At 26.4% G+C, this 15,706-nt stretch overlaps 4 protein-coding genes across 9 annotated transcripts; 3 read left to right on the top strand and 1 right to left on the bottom strand.

The window, feature by feature from the left end:
• Positions 1-113: 113 nt before the first annotated feature.
• Positions 114-6,995, top strand: LOC122522115 (perilipin-1). The gene is made up of 7 exons (XM_043642924.1): positions 114-225; positions 1,094-1,427; positions 1,591-1,837; positions 1,966-2,216; positions 5,964-6,296; positions 6,388-6,637; positions 6,717-6,995. The coding sequence occupies exons 2-7, from the start codon at positions 1,116-1,118 to the stop codon at positions 6,959-6,961; spliced, it is 1,638 nt and encodes a 545-aa protein (XP_043498859.1). The 5' UTR covers positions 114-225; positions 1,094-1,115; the 3' UTR covers positions 6,962-6,995.
• A 939-nt stretch (positions 6,996-7,934) lies between these two features.
• On the top strand, positions 7,935-10,838 carry LOC122522302. 2 transcript variants are annotated; one of them, XM_043643242.1, is made up of 3 exons: positions 7,935-8,380; positions 9,676-9,982; positions 10,105-10,838. In XM_043643242.1, exons 2-3 carry the CDS (start codon positions 9,791-9,793, stop codon positions 10,486-10,488), a joined length of 576 nt encoding a protein of 191 aa, XP_043499177.1. In that variant the 5' UTR covers positions 7,935-8,380; positions 9,676-9,790; the 3' UTR covers positions 10,489-10,838. The 2 variants fall into 2 exon arrangements, with proteins under 2 accessions (XP_043499177.1, XP_043499178.1); XM_043643243.1 differs by lacking the exon at positions 7,935-8,380 and adding an exon at positions 8,934-9,287.
• A 798-nt stretch (positions 10,839-11,636) lies between these two features.
• Positions 11,637-13,286, bottom strand: LOC122522299 (geminin-like). Of its 2 annotated transcripts, none has more exons than XM_043643236.1 (5): positions 13,002-13,286; positions 12,479-12,594; positions 12,255-12,388; positions 11,992-12,164; positions 11,637-11,901 (listed from the first exon to the last, which is right to left on the bottom strand). In XM_043643236.1, the coding sequence occupies exons 1-5, from the start codon at positions 13,053-13,055 to the stop codon at positions 11,842-11,844; spliced, it is 537 nt and encodes a 178-aa protein (XP_043499171.1). In that variant the 5' UTR covers positions 13,056-13,286; the 3' UTR covers positions 11,637-11,841. The 2 variants fall into 2 exon arrangements, with proteins under 2 accessions (XP_043499171.1, XP_043499170.1); XM_043643235.1 differs by having other exon boundaries at positions 12,996-13,279.
• A 207-nt stretch (positions 13,287-13,493) lies between these two features.
• On the top strand, positions 13,494-15,700 carry LOC122522298. Of its 4 annotated transcripts, none has more exons than XM_043643232.1 (6): positions 13,494-13,628; positions 13,790-13,878; positions 14,289-14,437; positions 14,528-14,664; positions 14,758-14,930; positions 15,021-15,700. In XM_043643232.1, the coding sequence occupies exons 2-6, from the start codon at positions 13,822-13,824 to the stop codon at positions 15,078-15,080; spliced, it is 576 nt and encodes a 191-aa protein (XP_043499167.1). In that variant the 5' UTR covers positions 13,494-13,628; positions 13,790-13,821; the 3' UTR covers positions 15,081-15,700. The 4 variants fall into 4 exon arrangements, with proteins under 4 accessions (XP_043499167.1, XP_043499166.1, XP_043499168.1 ...); XM_043643231.1 differs by having other exon boundaries at positions 13,494-13,655; XM_043643233.1 differs by having other exon boundaries at positions 13,496-13,597.
• The last annotated feature ends 6 nt before the right edge of the window (positions 15,701-15,706 follow it).

The following is a 15,706-nucleotide window of genomic DNA, read 5'->3' as shown; positions in this document are numbered from 1 at the left end:
TACTCATATTTCTTTAAAATCGAATTCAAAATTTTTTACGCGCGAATTGAAATTCAGTCGCCGTGCGTACCGCGCATGCGCGACGCGATACCTCGAAAACTCGCAATAGATCTACGAGGTCAGATACGCGTCACCCACCGCGAGGGAAGGACCGTATTTTTGTTTTGTATTCTTGTCAACACGTGAACCTTCAAAATTCAAGAATTACAAATTACTTTCAAATACGTAAGTATAACATTTATTTAACGAATATTTTATTAAATAGAATTCTACTATTTTTTGACAACTGTTTAACATAAATTATGACATACGTTATACTTTTATTTATGAATAACTGCATTTTTTAATATTATAATTGTAAGTATATATATAATGTGTCTATTTTACGTTCATATAATGGTTAAAAAATTTACAATTAGTCTACATATCTTCATATAAGAATAAACAAATTGATTTATCTCGTATATAAGTTATCTTACCAACGTTTCATTTATTGTATTAGAAAATTTTGTTTGCAAATTATTTGACTAAATAGTACAAGACTATAACTTAATGAAATCATGATGGATAACAAAGTTCCTTTGTTAAAAATTCACCGACACTAGCTGGACGGATATTTTTAGACTTTCGTGAGATACTTTTATCTTTTATAGAAAGGTCGTTTCGTATAAGAAAGTAGGAAGAACCATTCGCATTCGCGTACATATCTCTACACAATTTCAATTCGTTGACCTCGTCGAGGCTCATCGCAATAGAAGCACGTCTGTTTACAAAACGTACTAAACAAATATAAACCCTCGATATGCAGTAGTATCAAAAATTGTTATTGTCACATTTATAGTTATCTTATTAATATGTAGAGAATTAATTGAGAATTAATGGAGAATTAATTGAGAATTAATGGAGAATTAATTGAGAATTAATATGTAGTATTACAATTAATGTATATTTAAAATTCAAACTGAAGATTGAGACATGCCAGACGATAAAATCAAAAATAAGGAATTATCATATGTATCTACACGTGGATGATAAGATTTAACATTATTAAAGAAAGATGTATCCAATGAATTAATGTGAATAATATTCTCAGGAAATTTTTCATCGAAATCAAAATGGCTACTGAAACTGCTCAACTACCTCACATTGAAGTTTTCCATCGTGTTCTTGAACTTCCAATGATCGGAATGGCTTTTAATAAATCGGTAGAAACTTATAATAAATTGAAAGACTCCCATTGGCTAGTACATTGGGCTCTGACCACAGCAGAGAGTTCTTTCGAGAGTGCAACCAAGCAAGCTGTACCCATAGCCGCCCCCCTAGCTAAGAAATTCGAGAATCCTATTCATTTTGTCGACCACACGCTCTGCCTCGGTCTCGACAAAATCGAAGAAAGAGTCCCATTGGTGAAGGAGAAACCCGAGCAGGTGGGTAAATCGATCTTGCCTCGTGAGAACACAGCAGGAAGAACCTAGATATAGAAATTATGACGAATATATATCTTTTTTCCGTACCCTTTTCATTTCGAAAAAAGATATCTTATCTTTTTAATATTATCCTATTTAACTTATTTTTTGAATCTTCTTTTAGATTTTAGCTAATGCCTACGATATAGCCGTAAAAAAAGTTCAACCGGCAGTTTCTACAATCTATCACGTGAACGGCGCTTTGTTAGAGCAGGCTACGAATCTGAGAGATATCAGTTGGAACAAAGCTAATCAAATCTTAGATACTCAATATGGTATTGAAGCTGTTAAAAAATTAGACACTACCGCTATAATCGTGGACAAATTGATAGACGTATATTTTCCTGCCATTGGAAAGGAAGATGAAACGGGTGAGTAAAAATAAAAATCGAAAAAAAATAAATAAATACACGTATAAAGGAAAAAGAAAGAAATTAAGAAATAAGTATGAAGAAAGGTTGAAAGCAATTAAAAATAGCATTGAACTTTCACTGAACAGATGCTACGGTGAAAACAGAGGAAGAAGACAAACTACTTCATACTTTACAAACTGTTGGCCGTTTATCCAATAAAACAGCTCGACGTGTTTATCTAAATATATGCCAACGCACGAAGGAACTTAGCAAGGAAAACCTGAGAAGATACATCGCTTTTCTTTTGGAATTTTTACAACTCACACAGTACATACACGCGATCAATGATAAAGTTATCGAATTAACGACTCCTAATAAATGCGAACAACCCAACCAATAAACACCGACTAACCAAAACTCGAATCAGAATTAAAAGTTTTTTTGTTTTTTAATAATTTGTATCATTTTATCTTTTTATACATTTTTTATCGTGATTCATAATATTTCGTTTATATAATTATTATCATTTATCAAACATTTTTTCCTCGACAAAGAAAAAATATTATTCGTAAGGACAACAAAAAAACAAAAAATAAATGCATAAATCAATTAATATAAATCATATTCAAATAAGAATTTTGATATTTCTGTTTATATCATGTTTTCATTAATGTTTCAAATTGTTTATTTTTCCATGGTGTTTTTCTAATTTCTAGTCCAAAATCTAACGTATTAAAATATGTTATGTCTGTTTAACATAATAGTATAAAAAAGAGAAAAGATAGACTTTCCTAATTCATATAGGTATATAAATCATAATGTGATAACTCATAGAGAAGCGTTTCAACCTTTGAACCTAATATTCCAATGACAACACTACGATCTGGCTGATTTCCTTGTGTTGTATTTCGGTATCTTACAAGAGATAAATCGATTTGAACAAGATAATACATAAAATTGTCGTATTTATCATTAGTACAGTTTTTTACGAGTTTTTTTATAAAAATTTTTTTTAATAAATCTTTTTTACAAGAAAATAATTTACGAAATAATATTAATGAATTAGATTTAAAGAAATGCATTGTATTTTAGAATAATAATAATAATAATAATTCATATACACATATTTATAAGAGTAATGTACAAATAAGAATATATTATACTCTTAAATATGTGTATGAATTAATTAATCCATTGACTATTCTTATCGATTGGTATAATAGTTTATGATGATACAGCATCAATGATACAAAAACCTAACACAACGTTAGTCTAGAGTTGCATTTCATCATGACTCTTATTTTCCCGCTAAATCCGATTAACAATATAATTTATTTTAAACGGGTGCATAGTACAACTTAACGTGCCGTCTATTATGAATCAACACGTAATTCGTCAGCAACAAGTGCCAACGTTTTATCTCCACGTCATAAACTCACCGAGATAAAAGATTATATTCTACTGTGTACATCTACTGTAATGCGCAGAAGGAACAACAGGGGCGTATCTAGAAATTCATTCTACCAATACCTAAATACGTAGAGGGGTTGAAAAGTTTTGAGTTTAACATAGAAAAAATTATTTCGATCAAATTTACTTTTATTTTAAAAAGAAATAAAAGTTTTTCTCGAGATGCAAAATTTTTTTGTCTTAGCATGTTATTTTTATTAATTAATTCTCTACATTAAGGAATAAAAATTTTAGAATGTATGTACGCCATATCAAAGAAAAAAAATGTTTAGTATCCTCCTAAACAAAGTTTCACTTTCAAAAATTAGATTAAAACAAAAATCTCGATACATTGATATATGACTAGTCTCTCGGGACTATAGAGTGTTTTTAAAATTAATTAAATTAAGCTTATTCTGTACTTTAATTTTAATCTAATTGAACTATAAATTGAGATTACACTCTAATCAAATTAATTCCGTTCTTATATTAAAAGTAAAAAATAATCATTATTAATAGAAAAAGAAATATACCTTAAGAATGTAATATGAATTTTATATTCAAGCTTATAAAACTTTAATGATATAAAAAACTTTGAATTTAAAATAACATGTAAAAATTAACTTATGAAGCAAAAAGCAAAAGAAAATAAAAACAGGGGTTCTTATTTTGATCGATACGGTATTTTAGATGGCGCTGCGTTTGGTCTTGACCGGTGTTTCGTTCTTACTTCCTCGTCGTTTATTGGTGCTTCCTCTTCCTACCGACCAACGAAAAGGTATTATAAGGAGATGAATATTCACGTAAGCCGGCAATACCAACGTTCAGTATCTCTTCGAGCAAAGTGAGACGTAATAGGTGTTCATCAAATTACTTGAAAACGTTTTGAAATAGTGTTTTTTTATCGTAAGTCTGTTCTTTAAAGTAAACTAATGAATTCAAAATAAACTAATCTTAATATTAAAAAATATTAATATAATTTAATATTAGACGTATTAGAAGATAAAGTAGAGGTAGATAAAATGTATTTTAGTCACAATCAAAGCATCTTTGTAAAAAAATATCTATATATATGTATGAGTAGGTGTGCACGTACGCACAGAAATATCTTAAAAATTCCTAATCTTCACTATAGACAACTGTGATTTACACGTCAAATTATTTCTTAGCTTTTCCATATTCTTTTTCTTTTTAATTTACTTTTATTTGAGTTCTAATTATTCTTTATTTACTCTTTTTCTTATACTTTTTTATGACTTTGATAACAGTTCTACATACGTGACCGGAATTTGAAACTTTTCATGTTAGTTTCAATTTTCTTTGCAAAAAGATTATCATTACATCATCTTTTTGATTGTTTTTCTTGAATAAAATTAAGAAAAATAAATTTATATAATGTATTTCTATTGTATTTTAGGTTATATACGAAAATACAAAGAAATTCTATTGGATTGATTTATTGATTGGACCTATATCCAATTAAAAATAGAACTTAATTAACTAATAACGCTTTCGATTGTTCTTCTTTCTTTCCATTAATTAATTATAACTATTCATTCAATATACATTTAAAAATCACTATACTGCCTGCTTTTTAATGCGCCATTTTTTGTTACTAATAATTTTCCCGAATTTGAATTAAATAAAATAAGAGATTAATAAGTCGATAATCGATCCGATAAATATTTAGATTAGTTAGCAGTAACAACTTTGACTATTTTGAGATTTAATTAATAGAAAGTAAAAGAAAAAAAACCTTCTTCTGTCAAAGCGCTTTTGAAGTATTATTGATAATGAAATTATTGTCTTACTTTCTCTTCGAGAAAGTTTTAAAAGATTTGTGTTTTCTAACGTCGATTGATCATTCGATCAATTCTGTTACAAAGACTGCAAATTTATAAAATGTCTACTTATTTAATTTCTTTTATAAAATATATAAATTAAATTAGTATACAATAAAATTATGAGAAATGTAATTAACTAAAAACTACTTTTAATTATATTAAAAATTATTTTTTATTGTACGCCAATGTACAATGTATAATATGTTTTATTTATTGTACGCCAATTTACTCTTTGATTTTCAATATATTTGATAAAATAAAAATTAAATAAACAATTGTATTTTTTACAAATTTACTGAGGATTTTGTTATTAGAAAATTTAATCTGTGTCTATATTATCGTTCGGCACTGGATTTATTACGTATATGCATATTCGATATAAATTTACCTAGCCATGTAGATATTTGTTAGTAATTAAAAGAAAAAATCAAGGACGTCTTACATTAATAAAGTTTTAAGACGTGTACGATAAATAACAGGAGTCCAAAGTATAATACTATTAAAAATCTGACGTAATTATTGTGTATTAATCAATTACGAGAAAATGAATGGTAGAGGAAAAAATGTGGTAAATAAAAAAGATAGATAATAACAAATCTCCAATATACTTCACGGAAAAAACAATAATAGATAGAAATAATGATAAAAATTATTTATAATCGATGGAAGGTTTAAAGTCAACACAATATATAGTAAAAGTATATAAAAATATTTAAAGAGAAAATATTTGTACCCTTTTTTATAAATTAACTAAAACAATTATATCTATATAATAATATAGTAAAACTTAATACATATAAATTAAAATTTTTAATGTACAAAAAATTATTGTTCGCAGAGCCTGAAAAGAGAAAAATTTCAACATGTCGGAAATTAAACAAGAAAACAGTTCAGGTCCACAATTGGAGGTATTAAATCGAATGAAAAAAATTCCCATGGTTCACACGGCTATAGAAAAAACAGAATCGACGTATACTTACCTAAAAGATTCGAATCAATTGGTAAACTGGGCTATGAAATACGTGGAAGCTGGATTTAATTATGCTACTGCAACAGCGGTACCGATTGCAGCGCCATTGGCAAAGAAATTTGAAGGACAAATAAATGCTGTTGATCAGAAACTATGCGAAGGACTCGACATCGTTGAAAAAAAAGTTCCGATTGTCAAGCAACCACCGCAAAAGGTTTGTGCAAACTGTGAAATTCGATGAATTTAACATAAATATAAGTATGTGTGATAAATAAAAAATAGATAATAATTGATATATTTATTAGATTTATGACGCTGCTAAAGCTGTAATGAGTAGTCCTATTCATCCGACGATAGAAAAACTTCATTCTTTAAAAACATCTGCAACTGTACAAGCTTCAGCGATAAAGGAAATAAGTATAACAAAAACTAACGAATTACTGAATACTCAGTTTGGTAGTATGGCTGTCCAAGGTGTAGATAACACCAGCGTTCTTATCGATCGTTTGTTGGATCATTATTTCCCAGCTGTCGATGGAGAAGAATCTACACCGAGTATGTGTTACTAACTTTTAACTATTAATCCTAAGAGAATTTGAACACTTATTCTATTCTATTGATTTTTATGTTACAGATCCAGTTTCTGCTGAGGAGAACAAAATCTTGCACATCGTACAAAGAGTCGGACATTTGTCTACGAAAACAGCCAATCGCGTTTATCATTCTGTTGTAGCACAATTGAAAACTATTACAGAGGAAGACGTAAAAAATTATACATCCAGCGTTTTGTCGATTCTTCACTTAACACAATTCCTATCTTCTGGACAAGAGCAAACGGAAGAAAAAACGAATTCAGCACCTACACAAGAGAAAAAATGAACGTTCTCTCTGTTAACGCTATTATAATTATTATTATTTAATAATAAGATATAAAATTGAATATTTTTTAGAGAATTATCGCTATTTATTTATATATGTACTATCTTTCAATGCATAATGTTTAATTATGTATACATATGCACAATTAATCAAAGATCAAATTTTCATTTATTTTTCTAATGTTTGATTTATCGGCCGAAATGCATTATTAATGCAATTTTTGAGCTACGACTGAATATCTACGTGTGAAATTAGAAAAAACTTTTTTTACGATAGAAATCATAGGTATAATATTTAAAAATTATCGGTCAAAGTGATATTTATTGTAATTAACATGAACATTGCGGATGTCCTAATGTTATCAGTTTACAGAAATGTTTTCTACATGCAACATATTGTATATATATGTTTTACACAAATAAAATTGAATAAATATACATTTGTAATTACAAAATAAATACAATGTAAAATCAAGAAAAAAAGCTTCAATATAATATATTAGACTCTACCAAAAAAATAATAAAAGATGTGAGGAACTTTAAAAGCAAACTTTCTAATACGATGAACAATCTGAGTAAACTAAATTTCTATTAAAATAAATCAGAAATCAATGTAAGTACTTATTTAAATAAGACAATAAAGTGTCCGTTATTTTTGTAGTCTGTTAAAAATAAATACTTTTTTTTAATATCGCTAAGTTACATTAGTTATGTATGAAGTACACCAAAACAAAATATTATGAGAATTAGATTAGATTAGTATGATCATTTTCCCGTCATTTTATTTCAATAAGTTTTAAATTTGCCGCTTAAATGTCTTAACTAATCAAATTTAAATGGACGTTACGCATGCTTTATTAAAATAATTTGTCCAATATAGCAAGAAAACATAGAACTTACAATTTTTTTCTTTCCTGATTATTTTCTGTCTCCTTGATATTGATTATATTTATGTAACATCTTTGAGTGTAATAAAAATCTTAGGTTAGAAAATTGTCTACTCAACCAATCATAAAGAAGTATAATATGAAATTAAAATGAAATATACATCACGTAAAAGTATTGCGATTCAAGGACTAATTGGTTACAATAAAATTATTAAAGTTAATTATTTAACAAATGAAGTATTTCATTCGATTATATAATTCACACTGCATTTAAATTAAAATTTGTTCTCTCTCTTTATTAGATAAAAATGTAAAAAGATAAGAATTTTCATACGAAGATAATAGAGAATTTCTATATTATTTACTTACTATTCTTATACGTAATAGATTCTCTTTTTTTTTATCTAGCTATCTTACCTTTAGTCATGGCAGACATTTCGTGAGTTGCTCTTATCAGGAATAAAGTATATTTCCTTGTCAGATAAAGTGAAATACCAACCCATTACGGGATTTCACATTTACTTATTTCTCGTGTAAGCAATCTTTGTAATAATAATTATCCAAAATCTTCTAACTCGTTAACGTTTTTGTTAAATGTTCTCTAAACTATCTCTTATCTTGATCGATAGTGTAAAATATTTTTTTCTTCTTTTTTATTATCTAACGAGACGAAATTATCTCATATCTCGATTAGATTTCTTAACGAAATATATTTAAATTAAAAAAGAAAAAAGCAGAAAATAATATCGTTTGTAAATAATAGCAGAAAAGAAAAAAAATTGTATAAATTAATGGATTGCTATATAGAAGCATCAAGAAATAATTGATTTTTTTAGCTTTAATTATTAATCTTATCTAATCGTTAAAGATAAATTTTTATACAAAGTTATATATATATATATATGTCTATTTAGATGCATATGGTATACAAACAATTGAATTAATCGTGGTTAAAAATGTGTATTACTAGCATAAGATTTTAATACTTAAATTTTGGTAATAGAAACAAATTTAGTAAAACATAGTATTAACTTCATTAGTTATTTAATTTAAATTGCAAAAAAGATCAAATATAGTTTAATAAATAAGTTATTATAAAGGTAAAAAGAAACAAACGAACATCGAATTTTTCTTATTGAAAATAATTAAATGATAGTCTTTGATTTTGTTGTTACGGATATTAAGTTAAAAATTTGTTGCGTTCTAATTACAGAAAAAAAAATTTTAAAATAAGAATAAGTTTAATTTTTTTGTTAAACAATGTGCTGTATGCTCGATATTTTTTGCTCGTACATCGCGTCACTCTGCAGAAAATACGGATTTGTATGTTGTACTTGCTTTCCGGAATCTGTCAGTGATGATTCCAGCCTGGAAAATTTTAATTATTTACACCAGGATTACAGCATCTAAATATTTATAATAAAAAAAAAGAAAAGAAAAGTTCGATTCCCATACATTTCTCGATACAATTCCACCTTTTCGTTTCCATTATTTTTCTATTGTGCAACGATATTGTTAACCTTTCTCATTTACAATTGCATTTTTTTTAAAAACTTTACTCAAAATTATTTATCTGTTATTTATTCATGATTTACCTTTATTATTTGCTTGTTATAAGTATAATTAGTAATCATCATACGTTCTTCTCATTTCATTTCACAATATTAAAATCAAACTCTTATTTAAACCTTTTTCTTCATATGAATTTTTTCAAATCAATCAGACCACATTTATAGTTTACTTTTCTTTTTATTTCATAAGTACATAAATAATTATTTGAGAATGTTAATTAGCGCTTCAATCGCTTTAAAAAATGTTTTATTTTCAGACTAAAAGACTCATTAGAATAAAACGTATCAACAGTGACGTCCGGGAAGTGACCCCAAAAACCTTTCCATTCGTTCGTTTTTAATTGTTTTCTTCAAGTAAAAGAAACGTGGAAAATGGTCGAAGGTATATACGCTATGGAGCAGATTTTCATAGACGAAGAGACAGGTGAAAGTTTAATGCAATCTCTCCAGGACAACTTAGAGATGCATAATCCTATTTGTTCAACAAATAATGTTGAAACTGGTGAACCCGAAGTTAATTTTCAAGGGATTGCTACGCAAAGAAGTAGAAAAGTACCTTTTCAGGTGAAGAATATTTTTCAATTTAACAACATGCTTTACGGGTGCGGTTAATCATACTTTCTAAATTGCTTTTATACTTTCCAAATGTGTCTTCGGATTAAAAATTAAAATATTATTTATTACAGATACCAAAACAAGTGAAAGATAATATGATGCCTAAGAAATCAGGCTGTAAATTAGATAATATGGAAATGGAACCAGTTCCGATAGGATCATCTTTCGGACAAGTAAATCCAATTTGCTTGTTTCTACCAGCTGTCATATATTCTCGTTGGTTTTTAGTATTACTTATGATATTTGAAGTTATTCTACATGTTTGGGCACATCGCAAAAATAAGTTATTGAAAAATGCTAGCGTCTACTTCCGTTCACCATTCCATGCCATATCTTCTGAATTTTGTGCTCTTTGTCAAAATGAAACTTGCATGTATCAAGTTGGAAAATTGCAACAAAAACGTATGCACAAATTCTTTCGACAATGTAATTACATGAAAAGAATAGTTACGTGAAACATCTTCATAATAGATGAAAACATATTGTACTGTGTCATTATAGATAAATATTTGATCAAGTTTGGCATGCATTAGACATTACTACTTTACATTAAATAATCTAAACTGTGTCTAAGGATACCTTAAATGCAAGTTATTACAATATTAGTAACAATTTGGTGATAAACTAATCTATTTGTAATGTATAAGTAACTGTGCTAACAAAAATCAAAACTAAGTATATTTTTAAAACTTTTTTTTTAAATAAAACTAAGTATATTTTTATACATAATAGAAGGTGGAAGATAAGCATTATATTTAATGAACAAACAGTTGATAATAGAATACAGTTAAGTAATCATTATTCATATATTTTTATTCGTATAGTAAAAGTATTTTATTGTTATGACATAGGCTTATATGAAGATTTTATTTTTATACTTATTAAATTGTTATTAAATTATAATTTTATCAATAAAAATATTTACCTAAATTCATTCTTTATTACTGCTACTATTAATAAGTTGTTAAGAAAAGAACAATGTATGAATAAAGCTAAACGTTATTTTATTTATGAAAATAATTTCTACGATGAATTAAAAAAGTAGAAGTAAATCAGATAATATAAATAACTCAATAAAATATTTATGTAGTTTTAAAAAGATGTAAAATGTAACTCATTATAAGAGTAAAATTTTAGTTTTTCAAAAATCCGCTTTAAAATGCAAAATGACCAATCGTAATTATCTGTACTTTCAATTTTATTTTATTCATCAAAATTGTAAATATAAGAAATAATCTGTAACCAAAATACGAGAAATAATATTTTATTTTTTTTATTATATAAAAAATTTTTTTATTATATTAAATTTCTATAACCCGTTTTGTTTTTTTTTATGTTTAAAAAGTGTAACTGTGTATTTTAGTATAATTTAAACCTTGGTAGCTTGAATTATAGTTTCTAGACAGTTGTGATAAGCCTATAAAGGGTCAAATGTTAGACCAAACGTTGTATTACATGTGAACTGTGAATATATATCCGAGGAATATCGGATAAATTATATCATCGTATTTTATGAAATAAGATTTTTAATAGTTCGAATATTATTCATTTAGAACACAAAAGGAAATTTTTTATATATTCATGAATAATGAAATCTATGAGGTATCTAAAAGTTTCTGCCTTAGGCAAAAAACACGTTTATTATATTAATTTAAATTACTAATCAATGTTTAAACCATTAAACTCTAAACATAACGTATATACAAATTTGTTTAATAATCTTTAATTTTTTTTAAGCTTTTATCCAGTATGGAGTTAATGTATACAAATAAATTTTTGTGGATCACTCTTGAAAATATAATATAAAATTAAAGAGTACTATCTTCCAATGAATTGTGTATGCCATTGCTATCATCTTCAATCATTTCCTGTAAATAAAACATAATATATATATGTACATCATCATTATAAAAATCATTTGTTAATTACTAATTGCAATAAATTTTCCTTTAACTTACTTGTAATACTTCAACTAATGCCCGTGTTTCGTTCAACATTTCGTTACACAAACGATTTTCTTCTTGCAATGTTGCTATGCGATCGTGTAATATTTTATTTTCATCTAGCGCGTCGTGAAGTGCTATTCGTCGTCTTTCTGCTAGTACTTGCCAATAATTCTCGCTTGGACCAGCTGCAATACAAAAACACAAACATTTAATTAAAAATCTGTGTAACTTCTTTATTCGATATACATTTATTGCGAACATAATTTGATTTATACCTTCAGAGGTTAAATCTTCTATTTCGATTTGAATCAGCTCTCCTCTACTTGTTTGAACTGCCTTATTTTTACAAATAACATTTTTATGTTTTTGTTTTGTTATTTTTGGTTTCTTCGTTGTGCTTTCAATATCTCTGTTGTACAAAATCATACAATAATATTATTTCTTGTGGAATACATTTATCTAATATACATTACAAATAAAGTAAATATATTTTCAATACTTCTTTAAAGCATCTTTGATCGATGAATCTCCTTTGATGGTTCTTCCACCGCCAACTAGATTTTCCTTGTCCACAGCTGTTGGTTGTAAATCATGCAAAGATTTTTTAACTTTAGCCTGCGTAAGTAAAATAAAGTAAATAGTTTTACACCATCTCCTTTAATTGTACAAGGAAATTATTAATTATTTACTCTTCTACTGAAACATGTTATTTTTGATGATGACGTATTTTCAGTAATGTTTTAATCAACAAACAATTTTTTTAAATATTTTTACTAAAATTCGTTTATGTTATAATTTAAATTGAACTAACTGCCATTTAGAATGGACTTTAAATCAAATGTCATGTGTTGTTTGTAAAATGTATTTTAATAAATATATTTAAAATATATTTCTTTTCCATACAATTATATTTATAATGAAAACATTTAACAATTAAATTTTTTTACACTTCAATGATAAAATTTATTCATGATATTTTTGAATTAATGGAAAAAAATAGAATAAACAATATTTACGTTAACCTCTGATGTGGTAGTTTTGGTGCCAGAAACTTTTTGATCACTCGTTGGTTTCATGATTCGATAATATATATAAAATTAACTTAATGTTTCCAAAGAATAATATTCGAACTATTTAATATCTTATTTTGTGAAAAATAAACTAAATCCGATATTCATTGTACATTCTTTCAGTTCACATGTAACTCAACGTTTGACAAAATATTTGGTTCGCTATAAGCTCATCACAACCGTTTAGAAACTATAGTTCAAGCGACCAAAGTTCAAATAATACTAAAATCAACTGTTACGCTTTTTAAACATAAAAAACAAGAAGAATTATAGAAATACTTATTATATAATGAATAAAATATTATTTTCGTATTTTTTTAAAGATTTTTTTTTTATTTACACTTTTAATGAATAAAAGAAATTTGAAAGCAAAAATGATTACGGTTGGCTATTCTGAACTATGAAAATATTCCTAGGCTGTAGTAATTGATGCGTCATCTATAGACTTAGTTTTTAAGCGCAATTTTCGTATATAAAGAGTAATACAGAATACTCGGTATTTAATTTAACAAAGAGTTTTAAGAAATAACCCCTTTTCATCTTTCTAGGAAAGTTTGAGTAATCATTTTTCGTTAGAAAGTATATCTAATTAAAATTCCTAATTTGGTATGACCTTAAATATTTAGTTATTTTCCTTCTTATCAAATATCTTAATCTTTTATCTTTGCATAATGAAATTACATTTAATATTTTAAATATGCTTATATTAACAAGGTTGATTTTATCTTGTTCATAAACAGATTACATTTTTACTTTGGAATATCAGTACCAAATGATGAAACCAACAAGTGAAACGAAAGTTCTTGCCTCCAAAACTATCACTTTAGAGGTTAGTATAAATATTGGTATTATATTTTCTTTTTATTCTTTTATCAATGCCGTGAAAACATTTAATAATTAATTAGATATTTTGTTTGTTAGACTTATTGTAGAATTGGATTAGTATAAGGCTGAATTTTTTTAAATAGTCTGAGTAACAAGTTATAACATATGATAAAAGCACAACCAAAGTGACGGTTGATTTAATTTACATTATTTCACAAGCGAATATTAGTAAATACATTTAAATAATCATTTCTTTATCAATACGTGCTGGGAAAAAGTTATTGCTAAAAATAACATAATTTAATAGAAGGTTAGGTACATCGAGCATTAGTTCAGCTAAGGGATGTGATACATCATAGTTTTCTGTTTTATTAAAACAGGCTAAGGTCAGAAAGTCATTTGCACATTTTATAGCCAGAACCTACGGAAAAAGGGATCCTGAGTGAGACTGAAAGTAATGTCACGACAGAATTACCAATTCAAGATGTTCAGAATATACTGGAGAAAGCAAAAAAGGAAACTTATGTCAAAGTGGAATTACCATTTCAAGATACAATAAAAAAGTATTTATACATATTTTTATTTTTTTACATTATATAGGAGATTAATGTATATTGTAAGAATTAATATTATTATACGATTTTGTACTTTAGGGATGTTAAAGGCACGTCGGTGAAATCAAAAAAAGAAAACATTAAAAATAAAAATTGTTTTTACAAAAAAGATAAGGCAGTTCAAATAAATAGAGGAGAGTTGACTCAAATTGATATAGAAGATTTACTCTCTGAACGTATATATCAAATTGTGTTCGCAATAAATGTATATTGAATGAAGAAGTTACACAGATCTCTAATTAAATTAATGATGTGTTTTTGTATTGCAGCTGGTCCAAGCGAGAATTATTGGCAAGTACTAGCAGAAAGACGACGAATAGCACTTCACGACGCGTTAGATGAAAATAAAATATTACACGATCGCATAGCAACATTGCAAGAAGAAAATCGTTTGTGTAACGAAATGTTGAACGAAACACGAGCATTAGTTGAAGTATTACAAGTAAGTTAAAGGAAAATTTATTGCAATTAGTAATTAACAAATGATTTTTATAATGATGATGTACATATATATATTATGTTTTATTTACAGGAAATGATTGAAGATGATAGCAATGGCATACACAATTCATTGGAAGATAGTACTCTTTAATTTTATATTATATTTTCAAGAGTGATCCACAAAAATTTATTTTTATACATAAACTCCATACTGGATAAAAGCTTAAAAAAAATTAAAGATTATTAAACAAATTTGTATATACGTTATGTTTAGAGTTTAATGGTTTAAATATTGATTAGTAAATTAAATAAGTACAATAAACGTTATTCTTGCCTAAATCATTTATATTTTCCGATTGTACTTATTTTGCGTCTCTTTGTAGATATTATTTGTATAGCTAAAGAGATTGTGTTAATTTAATATTATTAAATACAAATAAATATATAATTTTTTTTCTTACAGTCGCATATGATTATATATTTATCAATTTTACATGCGGTATGTAAAAATGGTAAAACATTATAAACGACTGCTCGTAAGTTAGTCTATAAATTTATTTATAATAACAAAATTATATTTTTTAACATATATAAAAAAACAAATTATATGCATATTTAAAAATGTTAGTCTATCAACAGTAGTCAATAGTAGAAGATATACAATGTCTTCATTCTTTAGTATAGTGGTCACATTTGTAAGTAAAATAATTCGTAGATTTGTGCGAAAGTTTGTGTCAAGTTAGTTGAAGATATAAGAAATTGTAAAAACAAGAAAAT

The sequence above is a fragment of the Polistes fuscatus genome, unplaced genomic scaffold (genome assembly GCF_010416935.1).
Source record: "Polistes fuscatus isolate 324 unplaced genomic scaffold, CU_Pfus_HIC Scaffold5, whole genome shotgun sequence".
NCBI lineage: Eukaryota > Metazoa > Arthropoda > Insecta > Hymenoptera > Vespidae > Polistes > Polistes fuscatus.
Note: the sequence above shows the minus strand (reverse complement) of the source record. Positions and strands in the feature narration are given on the sequence as shown.

Coding starts and splice junctions, on each gene's coding strand:
- LOC122522299 (XM_043643235.1), bottom strand. CDS start 13,055: ATGAAACCAACGAGTGATCAAAAAGTTTCTGGCACCAAAACTACCACA. Junction 12,595..12,995: donor CTACCACATCAGAGGTTAAC/GTAAATATTGTT, acceptor TTACTTACGCAG/GCTAAAGTTAAAAAATCTTT. Junction 11,902..11,991: donor CATTAGTTGAAGTATTACAA/GTAAGTTAAAGG, acceptor TTTTATTTACAG/GAAATGATTGAAGATGATAG.
- LOC122522298 (XM_043643232.1), top strand. CDS start 13,822: ATGATGAAACCAACAAGTGAAACGAAAGTTCTTGCCTCCAAAACTATC. Junction 14,438..14,527: donor TTTCAAGATACAATAAAAAA/GTATTTATACAT, acceptor TTTGTACTTTAG/GGATGTTAAAGGCACGTCGG. Junction 14,931..15,020: donor CATTAGTTGAAGTATTACAA/GTAAGTTAAAGG, acceptor TTTTATTTACAG/GAAATGATTGAAGATGATAG.
- LOC122522115 (XM_043642924.1), top strand. CDS start 1,116: ATGGCTACTGAAACTGCTCAACTACCTCACATTGAAGTTTTCCATCGT. Junction 2,217..5,963: donor AATGCGAACAACCCAACCAA/TAAACACCGACT, acceptor GCCTGAAAAGAG/AAAAATTTCAACATGTCGGA. Junction 6,297..6,387: donor TCAAGCAACCACCGCAAAAG/GTTTGTGCAAAC, acceptor TATATTTATTAG/ATTTATGACGCTGCTAAAGC.
- LOC122522302 (XM_043643242.1), top strand. CDS start 9,791: ATGGTCGAAGGTATATACGCTATGGAGCAGATTTTCATAGACGAAGAG. Junction 9,983..10,104: donor GTAGAAAAGTACCTTTTCAG/GTGAAGAATATT, acceptor TATTTATTACAG/ATACCAAAACAAGTGAAAGA.